Source organism: Phalacrocorax carbo, chromosome 10 (genome assembly GCF_963921805.1).
Source record: "Phalacrocorax carbo chromosome 10, bPhaCar2.1, whole genome shotgun sequence".
NCBI classification, from domain to species: Eukaryota; Metazoa; Chordata; class Aves; order Suliformes; family Phalacrocoracidae; genus Phalacrocorax; species Phalacrocorax carbo.
Genome location: NC_087522.1, coordinates 5,858,879 through 5,884,138, shown reverse-complemented (window position 1 = coordinate 5,884,138; position 25,260 = coordinate 5,858,879). Strand labels below are relative to the sequence as shown.

The 25,260-nt window shown below is 49.2% G+C and overlaps 1 protein-coding gene across 2 annotated transcripts; it reads left to right on the top strand.

The window, feature by feature from the left end:
* The first annotated feature begins 8,624 nt into the window (after positions 1–8,624).
* On the top strand, positions 8,625–19,103 carry CHST12 (carbohydrate sulfotransferase 12). 2 transcript variants are annotated; one of them, XM_064461566.1, is made up of 2 exons: positions 8,625–8,732; positions 14,137–19,103. In XM_064461566.1, the coding sequence occupies exon 2, from the start codon at positions 14,232–14,234 to the stop codon at positions 15,489–15,491; it is 1,260 nt and encodes a 419-aa protein (XP_064317636.1). In that variant the 5' UTR covers positions 8,625–8,732; positions 14,137–14,231; the 3' UTR covers positions 15,492–19,103. The 2 variants fall into 2 exon arrangements, with proteins under 2 accessions (XP_064317636.1, XP_064317637.1); XM_064461567.1 differs by lacking the exon at positions 8,625–8,732 and adding an exon at positions 8,772–8,939.
* Positions 19,104–25,260: the final 6,157 nt, after the last annotated feature.

Below are 25,260 nucleotides of genomic sequence, written 5' to 3'. Positions count from 1 at the left end.
CCGGGGGAAGCTGGCTGAACGATGCTTGCAGAGAAGCAGAGTTGAGAACAGAGTCTGATGGGCGGTGGAGGCAGGCAGGGGAGCTGAAGTTGGTTTTGTGTGTGAGCCTGTGTCTGATGTACTATGTGACACTGGACAACACGTTCAACCTTCTCAGCATCCTCCCCAACATTAAAATGTGTTAAATTTCACAAACCTGCCCTTGAAAAGAGCTTTGACATCAGGTGGTGGCATTTGCTGTGGGAAGTCCTGACTCTCACAGAGAGGTGACCGAGTTTGTAGCCTGCGTCACTGTGGGCTCTGAGGCTGTGTCAGGACACGGAGCTCTGTTGTACGGTTCATTGCACTTAATTTAAAAAATAAAATGGGGAGGGGAGCAGGGTGAAGCTTTTAAAGCACTGATTGTTCTGCCCTGGGGATTGTTCCTTTTGTCAGTGAATCTGGTAAGGAATGAAATAAAAATAGTCAAGTTCACTGACAGATGAGACACGAGGTATAATAGGCCTCTGTTGCCAATACCCATGGTTGTTTCTAGATAACAAGCACATAAAACCAATAACTTTTTCTTTTTGGCAGGTGGAAACGTGGAAGAGATGATGATCACCCAAAGGCATCCCAGTACAGGGGGAAGAGAGGCTCAGCCTGTCGACTGGTCCCAGAAGTCAGAGTGGTATGCGATGGTATCTTCCCCAACACCCTCTTTCTTTTCACATATTTTATACTATTTTTTATCTTTCAGGTGGAGCTTGAGTGACTCTAGTCATACATACCTTTATTATGATTGGTGTAAAATTTCCTCACTTTACTTTTAAAACCATGGACTAGAAGAAATTGAAAGCGCATGCCCAGTGAGGGGCGGTCGCACCTTAGAGGCAGGTAACTTTTGGGATGGAGGTGTGTTTTGGTATTATAATGATATTATAATGAGCAAAGTTCACCAAAAGGACAGCACTTTGTCAAAAGCATGACAGACTGTTGGCCCAGGGTAGCAAATGTGCAGCGCACCAGCTCCATGGTACCTCGAGTTCCCATTTATCACAGAGCCTGGCCGTGATGCCTCCACACCGCTCCACCCTCCAGACAACTCCTCTTAGAGTCGGTACACCAAACTCTCCTGGCATTGCTGACATCTAAGGTTACTAGGGAACTTCTGTGGAATGGATTCCTCACATATCAGCTGCACTTCACCCTAACAGCTTCTTCAATGCTGTACCTTTTCTAAAAACATAGGTTTAATGGCTAAGCCACCTCCAGCGATTATTCCACAGAGCTGTACAGAGCTTTGTTTCATGAACATGTCTCCTAGAACTCTGCTCCCCTTCCCTCCTCCCTTTGACTTGGAGAATTAGTAAGGCTTTTAGAGACAGAAAAGGACCCAGTCAGGGCTGTGTATGAGCCAGCACGTTCATCCGCCCCGTCGCCGTTGCGTTAGATTTGAGAGAGATGACTCTTTTGGTGGCAAACGGAATAGCAAAGGTTAGATGGCCAAACATGCAATTCTCCAAGTGACTGCTGAAGGAGACCATCCTCTCTGGAGGCCTGTGCTTGGTTGTTATTGAGGTCTTGAGGTCTTTCCTGCAAGAAGGGAAAGATGCTGCTGGCTCCTTTGTCTTTGGAAAACTTATGTATGTTTTGAGACAGTAAGGGGCTGCCAGGAAATTGCCAGTCTTCAGCAGGGAGTCCAAGCAGCATCATCTCTTGTTTCTTATAACTGCCTAGAATGAATGGGACAAGGAGTTGCGTTTCACCTTGAATAATAAACTTAATGCTAGTCATGTTGTTATATGCGAGATTAAACTACTTTGGGTGCCCTTCCGTAGCAGGGGAGCAAATAGCAGGTGGCTGGAACTGTGGAAAAGTACAGGAGGTATCAGGAGTCTCTTGGTGACTGCAGTCTGGGAGCCAGGGCTAGAGGAGAGGCTTTACAGTGAGAAAAACCTGCTGAGGATCTCATTCTTCCCTCTTCCTGCAGCCCCACAACAGCCCTTCTCTGGATGTAAGTCAGCATCTGGATCTAAATAAAGATGTCAGAAAGGGCCTACCTGGGAACATGAAGGATCTTCCCTGGGGGGTGAAGTTTGACATTCCCTCCACCACCCTTGTGTCAGACAGGTAATGTGAACCTTTCTCATTATTACACTTATTCTCTAGGGCATGTGGGCCTGGCAGCTCCCAGCTAAGACCTCAAAGCTGGGCAACAACAAACTGGAAGAACCTCCAGAAACTGGAATCTGGAAGAAAAGAGTTTCCTGGTATACTGCTTTTGCAAAGGAGCTCTGTGATTTAGCAGGAACCTTCTCTGCAGAGAGGGCTTTGGGAGACGTTTGGATCTGTTTCTGTTGACTGGCAATCATTTAAACCAAATAAAGTAGCAAAGTTTGTGAGGATCAGGGGACAAAACCTCTCTCTCCTAAATGAATCCTGAAGCCCTTCCTTGCTGTCTTCTTTATTACTGTGTTTACCAGGCTTCAGGCTTTCCCCACAGCTTGAGAGCTCTCAGCTAGACATGTTTCATCTCTCCCTGTTGATAAAGGGCCTGTGCTTTCGTCTATTAACCTCCTGGCATATTCATTTCACAGTGGCAGTTGCAAATCACCTAAAACCACACCCTGGAGGAAGGAGGGGTCTCTGCATACCCATCTCAGCCCAGCTTTCTCTGTTTTGCTAAAAGGCCGGTTCAGCAGGTTGCAACGGCAGGAAGTGAATTCAAGGTATGTTTGTTGTGGTTAGTACCTTCCTCTTCTGATGGCAGAACGTGAACAGCAGCTAAATCTATTGTATGTAAGGAAGATAAACTGTGGCAGGCAACAAAATCACTCCTAAAGCATTCGCCTTGTGTTTAAGGCCTGGGATTCACTTAAAAGTCCAAGGCTTAGCTGCCACCTCCAATTTGCGCTCTCCCTCTGTGTGAACCATGCAGTCTCTAGTGCGTCCAGTGGAGCAGCCGGCGTTGTAAATAGGGATGCACCATACAATGCATGGTCTGGTGTGAGGGGACCTGCACTGCCCAGGATCACCACCTCCTTTTATGCCATTAGCTGATCTGCTGGGCACTGATTTGATGACTATCTGGTGAGACCGATTTCACTCAGCATCCTGGAACAGAAGGAAGAGTTAGGAGTTCATCAGTCTCTTGCTCGCTGGCTGAGTCATTTTGTAGCCATGGCTCTATATGGGAGGTACACAGTCAAAAAGCTTTGCCTTTGTTTCTCTATACCTAGAAATTGTTACAACGACATTTCAGGTGAAATTTAATGTTGTCCAAATGTTTGAAAGTGCTTTGAAGGGGAAAAGTATAAAAGCTTTTAATGAAAACCAGATGTCCTGTTTTCAGCTGGGATAGAGTTAAATTTCTTCGTAGTAGCTAGTATGGGGCTATGTTTTGGATTTTTTCTGGAAATAGTGGTGATAATGTGGAGATGTTTTGGCTGTTGCTAAGTGGTGCTTAACACTGGTCAAGGACTTTTTCAGCTCCCCGTGCTCTGCCAGGTGCACAAGGAGCTGGGAGGGGACACAGCCGGGACAGCTGACCCAAACTGACCAAAGGGATATCCCACACCATATGGCATCATGCTCAGTATATAATGCGGGGGGAAGAAGAAGGAAGGGGGGATGTTTGGAGCGATGGCGTTTGTCTTCCCAAGTCACCGTTATGCGTGATGGAGCCCTGCTTTCCTGGGGATGGCTGAGCACCTCTCTGCCTGTGGGAAGGAGTGAATGAATTCCTTGTTTTGCTTTGCTTGTGTGTGCAGCTTTTGCTTAACCTATTAAACTGTCGTTATCTCAAACCACGAGTTGCCTCACTTTTACTCTTCCCATTCTCTTCCCCATCCCACCACGGGGGAGTGAGCGAGCGGCTGCGTGGTGCTCGGTGGCTGACTGGGGCTAAATCACGACAGCAGATTATGCTGCCATTGCTTTGATTTTTAGCAGAAACCGACAGATGTTGCTGCAGGAAAAATTACTCCCAGGCAGCATTCCCCCACCTCTCTGGACTTGCATGGGAAAAAGTCACCTGCAGACATCGCTGCTGTTCCACTGAGTCTGGAGACCTTGAAGGAAAATGCTGCCAACACCAAAAGCATCTCCCTCATTGCAGCCAGTCGCTGTTCCAGAGCCCAACACAGAGACCTTGGGAGCAAAGTCTCCTCAGCTCACTTCTCTGAGGGGGATATGCTTGAGCTCAAGTATCTAGAGAACAGTTCCACCCCAGATTGTCACATGAGAGACAGCACAAGTATCAGGAGTTTGCTGTCAGAGCCCGCAGCTGGGTGTCAGCTGTTCTCCCCAGAGTGCTGAAGAAAAGGAGAGACCAGGAGGTGTCTGCTGAGAGGACAGCCAGAAAGAAAAGAGCTTGCTCTCTTGAACCAAACTTCCACAGGGTAGGGCCTTTGTGTTCCTTTCTAAAGGGGATGGGTTGAGCAGAGGCATAGACCCAGTGGAGCTAGGGTGGTTTTTAAATACAGGAAGAGAAACCAAGCACAAACTGTATGAGGAAATGAGTTAAATGTCTTTATTATTCTATAATGCCCTTGACCTCTTGCCTAAACAACAAGCTAAGCCGGTCAGGTGGGAAGGGAATCTTTTTGGCATAATGTGGCAACAGAGATGAAAGACTTCACGGAGGTTAACTCAACTTGCTGTCTTTCAGATCTTGAAAGCTAAGCATTGGACTGCCTCAAGACCCAGAAAAAGGCTTGCGAGAACCACCTGCGCTGAGCTAGACTCTTCCATTAGTCAAAAGCTGTGAGTAGCATATCCATTGCCACAAAGGTCAAGGTTCCTACCAGCCACCATTCAGGTAGGGTCCAGAGAGCCGCCGGTGACATCCTGCATCAGCTCTGTTGGAAAAGATGGGTTGTTATGTGAGAAATAAGCCAGAGTAAAGGCTAATGACCAGAACTATTAGTAATCTGATCTTAGGGGTTTTTTAATACGATCTAAGTAGCTTCTGATGGCTAAGAAAGCACATCCTTTGTAGACGCCACCTCAACGATGCCTCTGTGACCTAGCTGGGTGAATTAGTGTTCAGCTGGGTTCACATGCAACAAGTTGCTGATCCCAGTCTAGTCATTCAGTTTCACATCCAAACCAAGCCTCAGCAAGTAGACCAAGATGTGACGGGCTGCATTGACCATCTGTCAGCTTCAGTTGTTTTGCTTTGTGCAGACACACAAGGCCAGGATGAGTTTAGGGGAACTGGATACCCAAATTCTATTGAATCCTTCCCCATTTTGGCAAGACATGCTTACTGACGCTAATTAGTTTTTATTACTTCTTTTTTTAAACCAAAAAATGGTTAACTTGTGGTTTACAATGCTATAATTTCTTTGGCTAGCGACTCATGCATTGCAAAATGTTTTTAAACTGTGCTGTTTATAATTAAGCTCTCCTTGCCTTTGATAGAGGGGACTTCACTAGAGGTGCTGCCAAAAGACCTTGCTCCTGCAACACTGATCGCATCAAAGGACGGCTCCTACAGAAGCAAGACAAGGGTGACTACGTGAAATACCAGGTTGGCTGGCTCAGGAGGCACTACTGTGTTCTTCAGCACTTGCTCTGTTGCAATCTGGACCTAAAGGGCTGTAAATGCAACACAAACAGTCCAGCTGGGAAAGCAGTCACATGGGCAGGGGTTCTATGGCCGACTTTCAAGCCTTTTTTTTTTTTTTTCAAGAGATTATATGGGCAATGTTCCGGAATAAGTTACACTCCGTCTCCCTCCTAGTCAAAAATAACCTCTTTGGAAGAGAAAGTAACATTTTCGGATGTGTTCGCAATCCTAGTCTAATCCATACGTGAAGTACAAAATTTGAGTTAGCCATGTGACAACAGGCTGCTTCCACTGAAAGCGTCACCTTGGGACTTTCTTAAGGCAATGATGTGCAGATCCTAGTGCCTTTGCCAGAGTCTCCCCTCCATAGCCCACAGCAATCTGTCTCTTCCCCATTTGACTGGCAATGAGACTCAAATTGAAGCGTGAGAAACTTGACCGAGTTATTTCATCTTCCCTCACTTGCAGGGCCTGCAGATGGTGCCAGCAGTCGGCAAAAGCAGCACTCACCCGCTTGGGGAACCAGCCAAAGACTAAATACAAGTCACTGGGGGAGCAGGACTCTCTGTGGCCCCAGGGGATTGCAATACTGAGACTGCTGGACAGGACGTTGCGGAAGCGGGTGCAGGGGGAGTGTGCCTTAAAATATATTTCATCTGCTGTGTCATGATGCGGAAAAGCAGAGGGAAGGCTAGCGGGGGAGAGGGACCTTATACTTTGTAGATTACTTTTTCCATATCCCTGCTGCAACTCTTTCCCCCCTGTACTGTGCACTCTAGCTGTTAACTTCAGTTTAAGACAAACTGGGTGTTAAAGAGTCCAAGACAAGGAAAACCTCATTTTCCCAGCAGTCTTCTCCTCCCAGAAGATGTCAGCATGGAACTTGAACCGCCTTTTTTCCCCAGGGCAAAAGTGTGGATGCCACCCATGCATCCAAAAGGCTTCCTGACTATTAAAACCAAATGTAAATGCCTGAGAAATAGTTTCCCCTTTCCTCCCTGCTGTCCCTGTGTGTTGCTGTGAAGCTGGGAGCTGTAACACACGCCTGGAATGCTGTTTGGGTGAGCAGATGTTTGGCTGTGAGAGCAGCTAGCGATTGCTCTAAGCTCTTTTCCATCTACACAGCATTTCAGATCTGGCTGCAGCCGGGAGAAGCTGCATGGTGATAGGTGAAGGCCATGATAAGAGCTAGCCTGGAGGTAAACCACGGGAATGTGTTTTTCTTTTTGGAACAAATTTCTCCAAGGCCAGCAGCCTTTTCCATAAGGGTCTTTTGCAAAGTTTTTGTCCCTGCTTTTTAAATATGTTGCAAATAAATTGGTTCTGGTCATAACACTTGAATAGTGACTCCATGCCCCAGACAGGAGCAGCTTCCCTTCTAGGTCTGCAGGAGTATCTAAGATGACAATCTTAGGTGGGTTCATGCATTTTTCAAATGAATGAAGGATCTTTTTTACAGCTGCAGCACTTGCAAAGAATTCTATGTGCTTTTTCTGACTTGCTGTGTGACACTAAGCACATTGCCTGGCCCTCTGTACCTCTTGCTTTGCTACCTGCTGAGAAGATGAGGGGTAGCTCACTCCACAGATGAGAAAGCTTAAATTATTTGTATTTATAAAATGCATTTTTAAACCCCTGAAGTGGGGATGCAATACAAGTGTGTAAGCTGGCATAAGCGAATGGCCAATTTTCCTTATGATACAGAAGAAGCAGGAAGAGGTATGACTGTGAATTAGGAAGGTTGGGAAAACTTGTTCTCTGGGGTCCACTGTTTCACATAAACATTAAAAAAAGGACACACAGATAAAATAAGCACAGACTGTGTGTAAAACAAACTCGTGCCAGCAGGTCTTGAGCCAAGTCTCTATTTACAAGACCTCACGTGACCTGCAAGCACCGAAGGACCAAAAGTGAGTAAAACCAGAGTTTTCCAAGCATACACATCTCCACTAAACACCTTTGGGCTGAATCACCATGAAAAGTTGCAGTATTCCGAGCTATTTCATAAAAAGTGTGGGACATTTGCAACACATGCATCGGTTTGAGGCTGTATCTCTGAAGGGAGGTTGCATAAAAAGCCAGTTTGATAATTTGCCATGCTCTTGTGAAGAGCATGGAGCCCCATGATGCGCCAAGTTCCCTGTTTTTAAAACCTTTAAGTCTGTTAATAAATTTAAAAGTTGGCATTGAGATCTCAGAGGTAGAATCTGTAAATTATCATTTGCAGCTTTGAGAAGCGCTAGAACTGCAGCAGAGTTCTGCATGAGTCCTAGATGAGCTGCAGCCCATCCTGTGCAAAGCAGGGCCATGCTCAGTTCCAATGCTAGGCTAATGCCTTTTTTGGTTCTTGATTACAAATGATGAAAGTAGCAAAGGGAGCTTAAACTCTTCCAGGCTTTTCAAGCCGCGTTATCTAGCCTTGCTGTATCCAGGTATCAAGACTTTGCTCCTAATAAAGGCTGCTGAAGAAGCCAAAAGCCTGGGGTTTCTTCCACAGAACAGCGTGAAACTGGTCTCACCGAACCCCGAGCTCCAGCAGCCAGCGCTGCCGGGTGCCAGGACGCTGCGTTCATGCGGGGACAGGGCTGCTGCCGCCGCATCCATTGCTGGCGCTGGCTCTTCCCCATCCTGTCCCTGGGGCAGGGCAGGTGGGGGCGGAGGGCTTCTCACCTCTGCAGCCCCTGAGCCCCCCCCAGTCTGCAGGGAAATTAAATACCCACATAGGGTGGCACGAGCCCTCCATGCAACCTGTAACCGATTTAAAAATGAGGTTTAGGTTAAACTTTCCTGTGTAATTGCTCGGGGATGGGGGTGGGGTGTGCGCGTGGCAACGCAGCCCCACTTCAGAGAGCTCTAAGGGAGTCGCCCCCTCAGCGTTTGCCACCCCTGCCTGCGGCAGCGCTCCCGGTCCCGCCCGGCTGCGGGAAGGGGTGCCGGGGGCCGCCCCTCCGGCCCCGGCCTGGCCTGGCCTGCGGGCCCACCCAGGCCCCCGGCGCCCCGCGGCGGGGACAGGCCCGCAGGCCGCGGGAGGGGCGGCGCCTGCGCCGGGGCGCCCCGTGCCCGGCGTCTCGCGAGAGGCGGCGGCGGCGGCAGCCGGGCAGCGGCGGGACGGGGACGGGCAGCGGCAGCATCAGGAGGAGGCGAGGCGAGGCGAGGCGAGGCAGGCTGTGCTGCCCGGGTAAGGGCGCGGGGCCGCCCATGGCGGGGCGGGGCAGGGCAGGGCCCCCGAGGGGCCGGGCCGCGCTGGGCGGCGGCGCTGCCCGGGGCGCGGGTGAGGCGGTCCCGGCGGCCGCCCCGGGGCTGGTGCCGGTGGAGCTCCCCAGCCGTGAGCTGCAGCCGGAGCACGGCGTCCCCTCTGCTCTCCCCGGGGACCCCGGCGTGCCAGGTAGGCGGGCACGGCGGCGCGGCCCCTCCGCAGGGCTCGGCGGGCGGGAGGCGGCCGGGTCCGGGGGCGCTCGGGGGGCGGCCGGCGGCTCTGCGGGGCGGCTGCACTGCTCCAAACCGCGGAACGCTGGCTTTCCGCCCCCCCCGAGCTGCCGGCGCTGGGCCCGAGGCTCGGTAGCAGCCGGGTTGCGCGGTTCCCGTGTGCCCTTCTGGGGCTCCGCAGCCTGCCTTGCGTCGGGACCCGGGAGCCTCCCTGTCCCAGCGGCTGCAAAAGCAAACCCAGGGAACAGCCCCCTCGGCGGAGCGTTTCTGTCGACGGCAAAGCGTGGCTTTTAACGCCGCGTCGTAGGGACGGCCCTTAACGGGATTAATCGCGCTCGAACTTCGTGCACAGAACTTCCGAGCAGAGCTGAACCGCGAGCAGTAGCAAACGATGCTTAAGGCAGGCGGCGCGAGTGGCGGGGTCTGGTTTCTGGCCCCTGTGTTGGCAAACAACAAACGTTCTGGGGTTTTGTTGGCCCAGGCTATAGGCACCGAGGCTCGCTGAGGCTCCTCCTGCGTTTGTAAGGCCGAACGCAGGAAGATGCGTGTGTGTGAATGAGGGCTGTGCTTGAAGTTTGCGACGGAGGTAATGGACAAACAGGATATGCTGCGTTTTGGGAGTTTCCGTCTGGAAATCTTAGAAATACGGTTATTGAGACTACTTCCAAGTATGGATAATAAAAAAGAGGCGACTGGTATTGCCAAGCCCATACAAACCAGGCTTTGTGGCAGCGATGGGAGGGAAGGCGCTGGGGTAGCTACATAGATTAGGATGTTCTTTTGCTGGTCTCTAGCACATATGTGCTAAGTTAGGGTAAAACATGCAATGCAAGCCCTATTTTTTGCTTACACTGTGCATTTATGCTAGTGTAACCACTGATGTCATTACATGGGTTTAAACTTCCCAGCTTGGCAAAGGATGCTAGATTTTTTGAAAGCTGGGGAGAAGCAATTTACTGAGTGATGGCCAAGCGTGTGAAATGCGTTTCTGGTTCTCGGTACAGTGTCCATCTGCTTGGGCTGATGGGAGCTCATTCTTCTGCACCTGCAGGACTTTAAATTGGTTCTACTTCTCTAGAGCCTTCATATTCCCTAAGCGTAACTGGTAGCAGGTGTGTACCATGATATGTGGGTAAGGAAGGTAGCATGGGTTGAGTGACTGCTGGTGAACGCAGGGAAAGTATCTATTTGAATTTGGGGGGTTTGTATGTCTTTAAATGTTCTCATTCCACCTCTTTCCATCTTCAGAAGTAAGCTACCTGAAATCCTGTATCTTCTCATGTTAGAACGAGCGGGCGCTAGAGGAGGTGAGCTGGTGCTTCATGCCTGGCCTGTGCCTTGCGCTTCCCCACAGGGAGTTAGGAGCAATGGGAGAGGGACAAGCCTGGGGAAACACAAATCAAGAAGAGATGGAATCCGCACCCAAGCCTTTGGAGGCACAGTCTCTTCAAAACCTATCGCTGTTCACAGAGAGGGCTAATTATCCCCTGTCTCCAGTACATACCCATGTGTAAGCTGCTTTATTTTCTGTAGGCCTTGTTGCTCCTGTGAGTGAGCTGGAGTTCCTGTCTTTTGCAAAGAAAGGCCATGAGAGAATGTAGTTGCACAAAGCTGAGAGGAGGGGAAGAAAGAGACAGGAATTACTTAAGCTGCTGTTTGCCCTGAGAACAAACAGTTACAATCGGGCTGTGAAGTGCAGATATGGTTTCCAAATCCCTGAGGAGCTGCGTCTGCAATAGCTTTTGCAATAAAAGCGCTGGCGACACACCCCTCCTTTCTGGTCTAGATGAGAGTTTCAGAGGTCGTTATTTGTTGTGGCAGCTTGTGATAGAAGAGGGTGACCAGTGACCTTGGAACTTGGTGTCTTTCTTGGGCCTGGGGTGGGGATAACAGTCCTTAGTTTACACCCAGGCCAGGTTCAGGTTGGAGATGATCACGAGATGGCTGCTCAGCAGGCTCTGTGGGATGATTATAGCACTTGTCCCGTTCCCCGGTTTGCCAGTGTCATGTCACAGAAGCAGCTTTGTGTGGATCCTGGTGCACGTTCTTGTTGGCTGGTGACTTTGGGTTAAACTTGAATGTAAATTCTTGGCTCCTCCTGGAGGCTTTTCCTTTTGATTCTGGCAAGGGGAGGATGGAGGCGTGTTCCCTCTGATGTACACAAGAGACCTCTAATCTGTGCTTTCAGTCTGGCGTCTTTTATGAAGTGCTCAGGAAGAGGATGTACCGTGTTCAATAGAGTAACTCTGTTTTCTGTAGCTTTTTTTCTTGTGAGGGGGGAATTAAGCTGTGTTATTGCTATTTTTCAGGGTTCCTCTCTGGCACTGATAGAGTTAACAGAAGTGGAGTCATTTCGATTCTGTGCTGCTCGCTGCTGTGTGTCTTGGAAAAGCAAAACGCTCTGGCAGGCCTGCGTGCTGTGTCCTGGAAAGCGGGCTCGAGCCCTTGGGGGTGCGCTCGGTAAAGCTACACTATGGTGGTGGCTTTGACAAAGAGCCCTCCTTCTGTTTGTCCGAGGAATGCGTGTGCCACACACAGCGCCTCGTTTGCTTCTGTCACTGCTGCCGAGAGGGTGATCTGTCGCGCCGGGGTGGGACGGCTTTGCAGAAATGCTAGCAGGCTGCTGCGCTGCCCGAAGCTGTATAAGCTGCAGGATATCGGGATGGCAGAAAGGGATGCTCCGTGCAGCTTTCTGGGCTTGCTGCATTCTAGCCAGCCTAAAGGTCTCACGCAGCATTGGAAACCCAGTGTGCTAGGAATTATGTGCGCAGTGGGCACTCTATTCAGCCAGAATAGGAAGCAGCCCCTTCCCTGCATGGCTAACCGGCTCGAAAGCAAGAACAGATTCAGGCAAAACGCAAACCCAGAGGCGTGCCAAGCAGTAGGCTTGGCAGCATCACTCCATTATCTTCTGCTGTTGGACTGAGATGCTTGGCCTGAAGTGCTGACGCACATATGTAATTTGCCCCTTCTTTAACTCTGTGCTCATCTTTCTGCTCCATCCTCAGTCTTGACTAGCTAAATGTAGAGAATTACTGCTGAGTAATACCTGCTTCTTGCTCTGCAAAGCGCAAAGTGTTATGTCTGCAGTTCCTCCAGCCCCTCTTCACATGTAGAATAAGAGCCTGGCTCCAGGAAACGCAGCATTTGGTGTTGCAGTGCAAAGCCACGTGTTAGGCTACAGCTACGCTGAATTTCTGGCTCTCTCTACCTCTGAAGTGTAAATAAATACACCAGGGTGGAAAAACCCTAGACTTTTGGTTCTGCATTTTATGTCTTTTGGGACAGGCTGAGCTAATACTTTCATATGTAGCTGTAACTGGTATTGTTCCTGTTCTAAATTCTGGTCTAATGCTTTTGGTCTAGTGTTTGAAACCAGGACTTTGTTAAAATCTGGCATCCCTGAGGCATAAGCACAGCTATGCAGATGGATCTTTAGACAAGTCGTTCAATGCAAGGCTGCTGTGATCATCAAAGGTGCTGGGCAAGTTTGCTCCGGGAGTGACAGAGCTCAACACTGTTCCATACCCAGACTCTCAGGTTCTTCGCGTCCCTGTACAGGGTGGTGCTGGTGCCATTTCGTGTGAACTGGCCGGATAACAACCCCTGTTCTGGGAGGAAGAGAGACCCAGTCTTCATTTTGAAAAGCTTTTCAGGGCAGCTTGCCCTGAAGTGGTTTTGTTTTCAGAGCTGGTATTTCTAGGGTTCTGAAGTCATTAGAAAGAATGGGGATGTCTGCAGAAAGGGCGGCTCTTGTTTTCTGTCTCTAGATGCTGTTCTGTGTTTATAATCGGTCTGGACTGTGCTTGGAGGGGAGGAGGAGATTGGAATGACTACTTTTTGCTTGTCTTTTGACCTTAAACCTTGCAGAGAGAGATTGTAAAACAGCAAACCTTGGTTTCTCTCTCAAAATATCAGATAGCTGCTCCTCACTTACTGTGTTGTTCTTCCCTGGCTGTAGGCACTGGCTCCTTGACCACTTGGGGGGAGAAAAAGGCTGGTTTTCCAGCCTGCCTCTGTGTGGAGCCTTGGACCAGAAACGTGCAGCAGGGAGGGGAGATGGGGTCTCCCGTGAGGAGCTTGCTGGTGGAAAGGGGCTGGGAGTCAGCAGGGAAGCAGGTAGCAGTGAAAAGATGGGACTGGTTGAAGTAAAGAAACCAAACCTGCTGTACCCTCCAGAAAAGGTCTTCTGAGCTGCCTTTTTAACAGTGATTTCTTGCCTGTCTTTGGTGTTCAAGAGTTGTTAGGGACGAGTGTGACAGAAATAAGAATTACATAAACCAGGAAAAGACATCCTGACTCATCACAGTCTGGACATGGACAAAGATTTATCAGAGCATCCTTAATGTCAGAAGTCATTCAGTTAAAAGTAATCATTCCTTTAGATTTTTATCGATGTGTGTCTCTTACCAGGGCCTTGTGTCCCTGTGGGGGTTTTTATAGGAGAACTGTTCGCGTAATGGCAGTTCTTGACAAAATGAAATAGCTACCAACAAAGGCCATGGAGGTGACATCTGCTGGGTGCCTTCAAACAGATAAGATGGTGTGTTCTGGTCAGTGATGTTCTCTCAACAGGGGCTTGCTTTAGCCACTGAGGCAACGGCATCTTCAGCTATGTATTTGTAACTCCAGTAAGGTCTTTGTTTTTAGCCCAGTGGAACAGAGCATCTCCATGGGGAGATGAGATGACAATGTGGTATGTGGTACCACAAGCTAAAGTCATGATTGAGACCTCTTTTTTTCTCTGTTGTCTCTTAGATGTGTTTAAAAATCAAGGAGGTCTGAAAGGTAGTTAGCTGTATATTTGCTGTATATATAGTTGTAATTTTTAATACTCTAACATCCCACTGTAAACTCTGTCTGAAATCTTTTTTTTTTATGAAAACAGAGCTTCTCGTGAAATCCTGTGACTCTAGAAGCTTGAGATTCATAAACTCCATGATTGCTATAGAAACTGGTAAAATTGCAACATGCTATGCCTTTTGGCCAGTCAGTGCTTCTCTGAGGGGGCTGTATGGGTACCTCAGGCCCACACAGCTCTTCTCATGCGGAAACAGATGGTCAGCCCCGCAATGAGTCTCGGTTGCGCAAGGCCATTCTCTCTAAACCAGAGTGATTAAGGGTTCAACTAACTCTTTTTTCTGGTACATTTCCAGGCTCCTGGTCTGCAGCACCATGCTGGATCCCAAGTCTCACTCTGCAAGTCGGAGGTGAATCCAGGTGAAAGCCAGCTATCACAGTAGATGTCAGGATGACCAAAGCACGGCTCCTCCGTCTCTCTGTGGTGCTGGTCTCCATCTTCATGATCCTCCTGATCATTGTGTACTGGGACAACGTGGGAACGGCTCACTTCTACCTGCATACATCCTTCTCCAGGCCTCATTCCCCGGGAGCCATCCCTGGTATCACGGCAGGTGAAGACTGGGAAGCCTTGCCAGATGTAGATGAATTTCTGGCAAAGCTGCTTAGTTCGAGCCTGAAACAGAATAGCTCTATCCCCCGAAAGACAGAGCAGCTACTCATCCAGGGCTCCAACAAGCCTGTGGTGAGCAATTTGGAGGAGAATGTGCGGGGCTACGACTGGTCTACGCACAATGACAGAAACAGCCTGGACCAAGAGAAACTGCAGATAGAGAGGCAGAGAACGTTGCGTGAGTTTTGTGCCAATTCCAGCTTCACCTTCCCCACCAAGGAGCGCTCCTTTGATGACATCCCAAACTATGAGCTCAATCACCTGATTGTGGATGACCGCCATGGCATCATCTACTGTTATGTCCCCAAGGTGGCCTGCACCAACTGGAAACGCGTGATGATTGTGCTAAGTGAGAGTCTGCTGGACCAGGGGGTCCCATACCGGAACCCTCTGGATATACCCCGGGAGCATGTCCACAACACCAGCACCCACTTGACCTTCAACAAATTCTGGCGCCGTTATGGGAAGTTCTCCCGGCACCTCATGAAGATCAAGCTGAAGAAGTACACTAAGTTCCTCTTTGTACGAGACCCTTTTGTCCGCCTCATCTCTGCCTTTCGCAGCAAATTTGAGCTGGAGAACGAGGAGTTCTACCGGCGTTTTGCCATCCCCATGCTAAAGCTGTACTCCAACCATACCAACCTTCCCACCTCTGTTAGCGAGGCCTTTGGGGCAGGCCTCAAAGTCTCCTTTTCTGACTTCATCCAGTACTTACTGGATCCCAGGACAGAGAAGATGGCCCCCTTCAATGAGCACTGGAGGCAGGTTTACCGTCTGTGCCATCCGTGCCAGATAGACTATGATTTCATCGGAAAGCTGGAGACGCTGGATGAGGACGCTGCTTATCTATTGCAGCTCCTCAAAGTGGACAGGCTTCTTCGCTTCCCCCCCAGCTACCGGAACAGGACTGCCAGCAGCTGGGAAGATAACTGGTTTGCCAAAATCCCACAGGCTTGGAGGCAGCAGCTCTACAAGCTTTATGAAGCAGATTTTGTACTCTTTGGCTACCCCAAGCCAGAAAACTTGCTTAAAGACTAAAAGTGACTGGGCGGTGGGTGTGGGAGGGAACATCTGAAATACCAAAAATGTTTAAAGCCTCCTCATTTTTGCTCTTAACTCCTTTCCCCTTACAGGTTGGTACAATGGAATATATTTTTTCTACCATTTCCCCGTCCGTTTTTTCAATAATGCCAGAGCCCAGGGTATTCCAGCCAGCTGTGCGTACGCAAAAAATGCCAGGTCTTTTTGTTACAATTTGTTTTCTTTTTTTAAAAAATGTCCCCATGTTTTGCAGTGGGTCGCTGCCCTTGGTCACTCTGCCAGCTGTGTCCTTCAGTAGCTTTTTATTAATACTTTTTTAAAATTAATATATTTAAGATATTTAATACAAAGTGTGTGTTGTGGCAAAGGAAGGGAAGGAATAAAAAGTAAAAGAAAAACCCAAGAATTTATGCACCTGCCTCTGTGTGTTGTCTCAAGGCTGCTGTTCCAGAGGTCTGAGGTTTGCAGAGCACTCAAATCTCTGGGGTCTGGGTTTGTCAGTGGTGCCTTCACCAGCCAGGTCTGCCGGTGGTTGCTCTGAGTCGGGCTCAAGGCAGATCGGATGGGTCAGTGCCTCACTCTGCCAGACAGCCCTGGAAGAATACCAGCGCTCTGGTGACGAGCGCTGCTCACAGCTGGTGAGCATGACATGACGCCAGGGTCGCAGGAAGGAAATGGCGGTTGGGAGCAGTGACAGCAAGCCTCGGGGGGTGTTTCAGGACATGCAGGTGGCCAACACAATACCCCTGCACTGCTTTACCTTTTGGCAAACTGGTGGTAGGATTTTACTTTCCAAAAAGCTGAGGTTCCTCAGCTGCTGTGTACCTTGCTAGCGTGGAGCATCTTCCATGACATGTCCCGTTCAGGACGGTGCCTGAAGTTCTTGGGGGTTGTGGCCAACCTGGATGGGCAAAGCGTGCTCCTGGATGGACGTGCTGTCCAGAGACTGGCATCCAGGCTTCACACTGCAGCACTTAGGCATAAGCGCAGATTGCCGTACCGCAGCTGGTTACAGGACGGGGAGGTGGTGTGCTTCTCCGTGGCCTGGTCACTCCTGCAAACAGTGCAGGTCCCTTGAGAACTGTGCTATGTCCTCGTTCCTGTGCGTGCTTTAAGGGGGACGTGGCAGGGATGCAGATGCTTACCCCTGGAAGAAGATGATCTGAAAGGTTTCTTTCGATCAGCAGGTGTCAAGGTGAGCTCAAAATTCATTTGATTTCAGAGCGCCAGCTACTGCTCGTGGTGCTGCATCCTTATCCGCTGCCTTTCTGTCTATACCAAATGACTGATGCAAATTTAATCATCTGCCTTGCTGGGACCTGCTGCAGGAGTGATGGTTGCCCACTGTGCTGGGAGCATATGGGCTGCTTCCCAAAGGAAATTAATGCTTTTAGAGAGACTTTTTGTGTCTCATCAGCTGAATCTGCTTCCCTTTTTCCCTCTGAATTGCTCTGCAAAAACTGTCTGCTTAGCAGAATGGGCAGGCAACTCTTTTAGAGCTGAAATGCTTAATTATTTCCCTGGCCTGGGGATGCTATCAGGGATGAACATCCAAGGTCAGGCCTTGGGAGGCAGCCTTGTGTTTTGGGCAGACTTCTTTATTTTGGCCTTTTACTCAGTTTCTCTCCGAGGCCATCAGCAGGCACGACTTTTCCGCTCTCTCTCCTTGCTTCCCCAGCCTCTGTACGCATACATCTCTTGGCATTGCATCCTCTTCCTACCAAATATGTTGTTTCAAGCTTTTTAACCTATAAATGAAAGGTAATTGCTAGTAGTTAAGCTCAAAGCCAACGGCTTGTTTCTCATTGTATTCACACCACTCTCCTGTAATTTCTGCAGAGATATTTGCAGTTTAAATGAGCCTGAAGCTATGACCGGAGTCTCGGTGCTTAGCTCTTCACAGCTTGGGGAAGAAGGAAGTGCCTGTTTCTGAGCCATTATTTAAAACTAATAATAGAAAAGTGTTGATCTATTCAAATATTTTTTTTTCCAGTTACCACCTAATTACTGCAAAACAGAAAGGTGTTGAGAATCTCGTCTCCTGTAATGAGTAATCCCTAGAGTCTCTTGGTTCTTGCTACCTTTACATTTCTTCAGGGTGGATTCATCTGGCTCTTCAAAGATACAGACAGCATGGATGTTTTCACCTCTTGTCTTTACACAGTGTTTATTTTTTTTACTTTTTAATTTAGATTTAATTGACATTTAGTATGTGTAGAGGTGGGTGGCTGGGACCGTAGCACGGGTGCTGTGCGAGCTTCCTTCCAGCTGCTTCCCCTGTGCCTCTTGATCTGGTCCTGTCGCTTCCTGCCCCTCCAACCAGTGCTTGGCCAACGCACACCTACGACGCCGGCTCACCCTGCAACCCGGCTGCTGCCTCCTCAGCTACAGTCGGCCTGTGATTCATGGCCGTGGCTTGTCCCAGGCAAGAGCTCGGGACCGTCTTTTCAGGTTCACCAGCTGTCAGTCAGTTATTCGGGGCAGAGGAGGAATGGGTTGCGGAGTGTTACTGTTGGTTGAGGCAGCAGGGTCCTGGTTGTGCAATTGGCAGAGAAGGTGCAAAATGGCTGCAAACCCTGCGCAGCAGCTGCTTCACGTGATGGGAGAGCGTACCCTCTCCTTATGGCTGCCTTGTAGTTTAACAGCAACAGAAGAAAAAGCCCTCCCTTCCCTTGCAGACATTGGCTAGAGAAGGGAGACTTGGAACGCTTGGACTTCTCTCTCCCCATCCAAAGTGAGATAAAGGGGCTAAACCCCAGCATTCTGTGCTAATAGCACACTATGTCATGCTGAATTCCAAAGCACTCTGTACGCAAGGTTCAGCAGGCTGCCTGGAACCCAAATGGCTTCATCAGCCTCTGTAAGAGCTTCATTCGGGAGGATGGATGGATGCCATAAGGCCACTGAGGGCTCTGTCTTCTGTACTTTCCCTCTTTCCCCCTGTTGAGTCCAGCCTGTGCTGAGATTTAAGCCATTTTACTGTTCATAGACCCATGCCCAATCGATGTGCTGGGTGCTGTTGGCTCCCTCCTCGTTTCCCATTGCTGTGCTTCAAAGTGCTTGCCGGGAGGAGCTGTAGAGCTCAGATGGAGGGGGTTCACGTTGCAGTGGATGGCTTCTGGGTTCAAAATAGCTTGTTCCTTGCTGCTCTTTTCCTTTGAAGCCCTCCCTCCCCACCCTTCCACCACTGTGAATGTATTGTTAAGAAGTCAAAAGGGATCCAGGCTGCGCTGAGCTTTGTGGTAAGACCACTGAGTTGCCAGAACTGGGACGTAGCCTCTGGCTTTGGGAATGTGCATTTTTTGTGGGTTTCTTGCTCTGTTCTGATTATGTAAAAGTGTACGGGGGACAGGGGAGAGAAGGACAAAGAGTTCAACCAGCCGTGCTTCCTCCCCCCCTGGTTTCCTAAAGAAGCTGGAATTTGGTATTTGACAAATAATGGTAGAATGATCGGAAAGGGCAGGCAGTATGCACCCGTGCTGGCCTGAAGTCAGAAGAGGACTAAAAATCCTGGAGTGTAGATGGTTATGATGCTAGTACTGATTTTATAAGGGCTGGAAAAATGCTTTGAAGCGGCCTATTTGTGTCTGAATAAACCTGGCTTTGTCATTTCATGCTCAGGCTGCAAAATTACGTCCTGTTCCCCTCCTGGCTTGCATTTCCCTGGGGTTGACCACTTGGCCGAAGTCAGCACAGAGTCTCTAACCAGGCAGAACCGATGCACAGATGCAAAAATAACCTAGGGATTGACCAAGCTGTTTCCAGCCAGTTAGAACTGAGACCAGCTTTAGGGCTCGCTCAACACTGAAGCCGAAGCTTTACACGACCATTGAACAGATTTGTTCACTTGCTGTTTGATGCCGGATTCACTGCTACGGTGGGATGCGCATGACCTGGCCCTGCAGACCCTGTGTGCTTCAGGGAAGGACTGTCAGGCCTCAGAACTCTCTGCTTTTTGAGCAGTGACGTGGCTTTGCCAGGGTATGGAGCATCCTTAACACGTGGGTACCTTTGCATCTCAGTAGTTTTTATCTTAATCCTTTAATTCACTTGTGGTTTACGTGGACAAAATTGTAGAGCCATTAGCCATGGGCAACAAAACTTTGCCTGGGGATAATAGGTGCGATGAAGTGTTTTGGCTGTGTGTTTTCCATCCCTCAAGGTGGCACTGGGAAGATAGAGGGCAGGGGATGAATGGCAGCATTGAAAGGGTGGCGAAGAAAAGCTAGTTTGTTCCTTCTTATGTAAGCCAGACCTTTGCGGCAGCCCGCGGGGAAAGCCGGTGACTTGGCAGGGTGCTGCGTGGCTGTGGTGCAAAACGGTGCCAGGGAGGGTGTGGGGTGTGGTGACTTACAAGCAAGCCATGTTCCTTGAATTTAAGAGCTTGCCCATATTGGTCTTGCTTGTAAACCCTCTAGTCAAGAGCCAAAGGGGGGGGGAAGAAAAAAAGCAGAATTTAATAAAGCCATCGATACCTGGCTGTTTGGGGAAGAGATGGGGAGGGTGGGTGGCCCTGGGTCTGGAGAAGACATAATGCAGCTCTTCTGCTCCTTCCTTGATTAAATCAAATCAGGGATCTAGCTTGGACTGTGGAGGTTGAGGTTTGTCCTTGCAGGAGCTAGGTAACATTTGGCCTGGGTGCTGTGGGAGAGCCCCGTGCCGGGACGGGAGCGATGCTTGGCAGGGCGGCGGGGCTGCCTGAGCCGCTTGCTGCAGTCGCTGCGTCTGCGAGGCGCTGCGGGAGCCCGGGCCGTGCGGCTGCTCTGCAGTGGCCCATCTGAAACCCATTTTCTGTTCCTGGGCTCTGACAAATGCTGCCGCTCCCCACAGCCTGGCTCCCGCAGCAGCGGGGGTCCGTCTCTTACACCCGCTGTCAGCGGCAATTCCCATCACGGGTGCCCTGTGAAATGAGTGAGCAAAGCACAACCAAAACCTGCAGTCGGGATGTTGCACTCAGCAGGAGCTTTTACTTGTGCAGCCTGTGTTGCAGGTAGTGCCCAGCCTTTGGGTTGCAAAGGGCCGGAGTTATGGGGGTGCCAATACACTTAAAAAGTGAGTGACCCCCCCTTCTCCTGCCTGCCGGCTTGCTTCTGGAGCTGGGAATCAGGGCCTGTTGCCTTTTCCCTGCAAGACATGAAGGTCCTTTCCCTTCATCTCTTCTCAGTGTCTCCCTATGTCTAGGGGTGTACGTGTTGCCTTTCCATGGGGCTGGCTGCGGTGGCCTTATGTCCTCCCAGCCCTGCAGACATGCTTTGTCTTTGCTTTTTGTGGTTTTGCGTTGTTCAGGGATGGCTTAAAATAAAATATTAAAAAAAAATTGTAGCAGCTGATTCCTGTTGGGAGGGAGGTGCAAGATCAGTGGCTATCCCTTGATGAGTGGGGAGGGAAGTTTCCACATCAAATCCCTCTGGCTGTGGGTTTGCGCACCCTGAGCCAAACCTCTTTGAACTCAGGCCTTTCTTGCTCTTTAATGTTCAGAAAACCTAGCTGCCCCACCTGAAGATGGTGTTTCCTTGCTTGCCTTGGGAGGCTTTGGGTTGCAGCTTCAGCTTCTCTTTTGTGTCTTGTTTCTGCCTGGGGGACAGTGCCTGCCGGCAGCCAGCGGGATGATGTATCTGTTGGCTGCCAGCAGGGTGCAAGGGTTCGGGCTCCCACCATCAACAGGCCAAGAGAAATGTCATGAATTCAGGAGTGAACCTGACACCTGAGGCCCTGGAGGCCCCTTGAGAAAGCTGTTGTGGTAGTCAATGGAAAGCAATCCCCTTTCTGCAGGCTTCTTGTTTCTTTGTGAGCCTTTCCCCGAGACTGGAAAATTAATTGCTGCCACAGAATACCAAAGGCTCCAGAAAGCCACATGGAAGGAGGTGATTTAAAAAATCTGTAGGTGCTGATGGAGAATGGCGCAGTAATTTTAGCAGACTGCCCCAGAGGGGGAGCGGGGCAGGTGAGCAGGGCTGTTCAGCAGTCTGTGCTCACCAGTTATTCCTTAAGACTATTGCTTTTTATTTCTTTGGCTTTTCAGGTGTTGGTGTCTTGCCATCCGGACCATAAGGTCTGGACACTGCTGATAGGGTCCGTTGCATTTGGAGAGAGACGGTGACCCCCGGACTGTGGTGGGATACAGGGCAGCAGGAGTTTCCCTTGCAGGGGCTGATGCGAATGCAGGTGTTACAAACCCAGGGACTCATGCAAACCGTCTTCTGTTCCTCAAACCATGAGGCAGTTCTGAGAAGCATGTTTTTAATTAGCAGTGCTGCTAATTGTTTTCAGTAAGCCCTTCTGTGAGTTACTCAAGCTGTCTTCCCTTTGTCTCCCCATAAAGGGGGAGTGGGAGATACACCCAGGAGCCCTCCAGAAAACAGGTGAGCTGTGTCCACGGGAGGTTTGGAGGTCTCCAGGAGGAGCAGGTGGGAGCATTGGAAGGCAAGGCTGCAGCATTTGGCAATGGAAGCCATGCAAAACTGCCTAAATCCAGACTTTTCTTACCACAGGGTGAGTCTGAAAGCTGTTGGCATGAAAACTGTCTGTACTGATTCAAGAAGTACGTACCCTTTGGGGAGCTCAAGGGCTTGTATGGGTCCATGGGCAAAACCCAGCTATGAAAATGCACAGTCGTCACGGCTCGCCATCCTGCTCCGTTGCTGGCTGGCTTCCAGGCAGCTCAGGATGCAGGGGAAGCACAGTGTGTGCCATCCCTCCAAACAAAATGCCTTTCTTTATCTTGGAAAACGCTGGGCATCCTTGAGCAGAGGGTGCTCAGCAAGCTAAGATTGCAGTGAGTATTAGCAGGGCTGTTGCTTTTCACCTAATGAAGGGGTTTGCAATTTTGTCTCAGGTTCTCAATCTCAGACTGTGCCAAATCTGGGTGTCAGACTCTACCAGTATCAAAATACTCCCAGCCCTGCACGAACCATGTATTAAACAAACGAGGGAGATTTTTCCTGACCCACCAGGCAGTGCCTTCACAAATCCCACGTTTTATCCCTCAGGTAGATGGATCCCACACAGCTTTGGCAAAGCCACATTTTGTGGCAGAGAAGCTGCAGTTTCAGTATTTATTCTTGTGTCATTGCAGGAATTCAAAATGGATGGAAGAAAATGCCATAGAGATTGACTCTTGTTTTGTTTGGACCCTGGACAGGTCTCTGTGGAAAACATGGGAGGAGCACAGAGGGCAGAGAAGAGCCAAGAAGACGTGTCAAAAAGACAGCAATAGCCAAAAGAGCGGTTAGCAGGGAGTGGAGCAGGGCTGGGGATGCGTTTCTGAAGGATAAAAAGAGTGGGGGGAGTTGAGGGTATCTACAGACAAAATGGGGATGCTATGGAGCAGGTAAATTCTGAGATGAACAAGGGGACTGCTGAGAAACCAAGTGCTATCTGCTGCAGCATGGAGACTTGCCCTGTTTGCTTTTCCAGGGGTGGGTGCAGAGGCCTGAATAGAGAAGAAAAGAAGTAATTGAATATTTAAGTGGTGAAAGCTTATCAGAATACAGCGGGCAAAATCTGAGAGGTTCTGATACATGATGCAGGGTCAGATTGTCTGAAATAGATCTGGCTTGATGAATGGTGGTAGGACTTGTAGGCTTGGATGGAACAAACAGTCATTTAGAGGCAGACTAAAAATAGTAGTGGGCTAAGGTGCTCCTTTCCTGTGCTGGGAGAGGAAGGCTTGCAGCTTCACCAGCTGTTGGGCTTTGCAAGCAGGGCAACGTCCATGGGGGTTGGAAGTGCAGGAGAGATGGTGCCAACAACCTTTCACAGGCTATTGGGCGCCTCTGTCTGTCTCCAGTTTTTCTCTCTCTCAACCTTTGCATGCCTTATTGATTTTGGAGTCTGTATATTTTAACTCTTGGGTAAATCAGAAGTATTTGTCACCTAGAATGATCATGCTGAGAGTATAAAGCTTTTTACAAAGCCTCCAGTGACCTTTAGCTAACAGGAAATCAATGAACTGAGTGTATATAAGCATTTCCCAAGTGCTGGGCATGCAGGTCTTCTGGATGAAGGTTCTTGCATCAGGTCAGGGTGACCTAGTCTTGTATTCCTTGATTACCTTTATGTGTGTCTTATATATTGTGAGTGTGGATGTATGTGTATGTAAAGTCAGGTGTCAGAATCAATCCACAGTCCTGGGCAGGTGAACACATTTGAAATGTTTAAACAGACATATATGTTTTTGATGGGGTAAAATATATGCAAGTTATGGCCTTCTGTTTTCTATAAGCAGAGGATCATTTTTGCGATTACAGTTAGTATGTTGCAATGGATTGTGGTTCCTAGGATGGTCACTCCTCCCTGTTAATGCAGTTTCCTTCTTCAGTTCTCCTAAGCAAGCCCCCGTTGTGTCCCAGGGAAGCTTGTGCTGTGCAAACACGAGGCAGAAGCGGGTGTCGCGTTGGGTGCAGGACAGGCTCTCAGAGCGACTGTGGACACCCTTCTGGCCGTACATCCCTGAGCCTGCTTGTTTTTTTCCTGTTCCAGCTGCTGTTAGCAGCCAAAGAGTGAACCCAGCACACGCAAAGACAGCAGCTGTGTGCATTGGCCAGTTTTCACTGCGTGCCTCCAGGGATTATAGCAAGTCCTTGGCTAGTGGGGCTGGGAGCTAATCCCTGCTTCAAAATGGTGGAATCAGGGTGGTTGTCCTCTTCTTGTTCAGGTGCCTCAAACCTGAGCTTTCTGGATTTCTTGGATTCTCAAAATAGCGTCAGGTTTCCTTCTATAGACCTGCCAGCTGCAACAGGAGAAAGAATATAGTGTATGGTGGACAGTAAAACTCATAGTGTTATTCCATAGGCGCTACTGAATCAAGGCAATTCTCAGATTGATTTTGCATCATATATACAGACTTTCCTGGGGAAATGAGGGTGCTAGGAGCCAGCCTGAAAACAAAAGCCCTTTGTAAGACCAGAACAAACTGTGTTTCTGTCCCACCCCACAGCACCAGGTAGGGGCAGAGTAGCAAGATGAAGCTGCTGTGTGCTGATGTCCCCTTCGCGTACCAAAACTGGGTCAGGTTGGGACCAGCTCCCCCAGCACGGCCATGGCTCCAGGCTACAGCGTGACTTCTGTGAGCAGATCTGTTTAAAATAAGATGCAAAACGTCTTTCATCAGCAAGTGAGAATGTGAATTCAAGATGTCGGGGCAGGTTCCAGATGCTGTTGCAGTTTGCATTTATTACATTTTTTAGAGCTTAGCAAAAGGTTGGTGTGCTTGGATGCTGTTCCGGAAAGTCTGCAGGTTTGGGTGTAATGCTTTTCATTTTATTTGCGCTAGGAAAACAGCCTGCTTGCAAAGTTTGCCTTTGGAATTGAGATGCTAGCTGAAATCTAGCTCTTAAGTTTGTCAATTTAGTCTAAAAAGACAACTAGGGACAAGTTTGTTTGTTTGTTTCTGTTTTCTCTGTGTTTTCCTCCAATATACAGGAAAAAGCTTTCAGTATAGATTAGGTTCCTGTTGTCAGTGTTAGTTGTTTGGTTTTTTTCTGGCCGTGCTGATTCAAAGGAAATTTCCAATACAGCGTAGTTGCCAGAAACAGATTCTTTGCTGGAACATTTTGGTTAGAGTATTCTGACTTGCTCCTTGCAGTGATGCCATTTAGTGAGAGAGCACTCGGTAGTTGGCTGCTTTGTTCTTAACTCTGAGCTTGATGTTTTCTTTATTTTTGTTGTTTGTTTGTTTTTTTTTTTCTGGTGTTTGCTTGGGACAAGCCTGTTACCACACTACGGTGATTGTGATGCCACTCGGACGTCCACAAGCAGTCTTTCT

What these genes read in the sequence shown, in the direction of transcription:
- CHST12 (XM_064461566.1), top strand. Translation starts at nt 14,232, where the DNA reads ATGACCAAAGCACGGCTCCTCCGTCTCTCTGTGGTGCTGGTCTCCATC.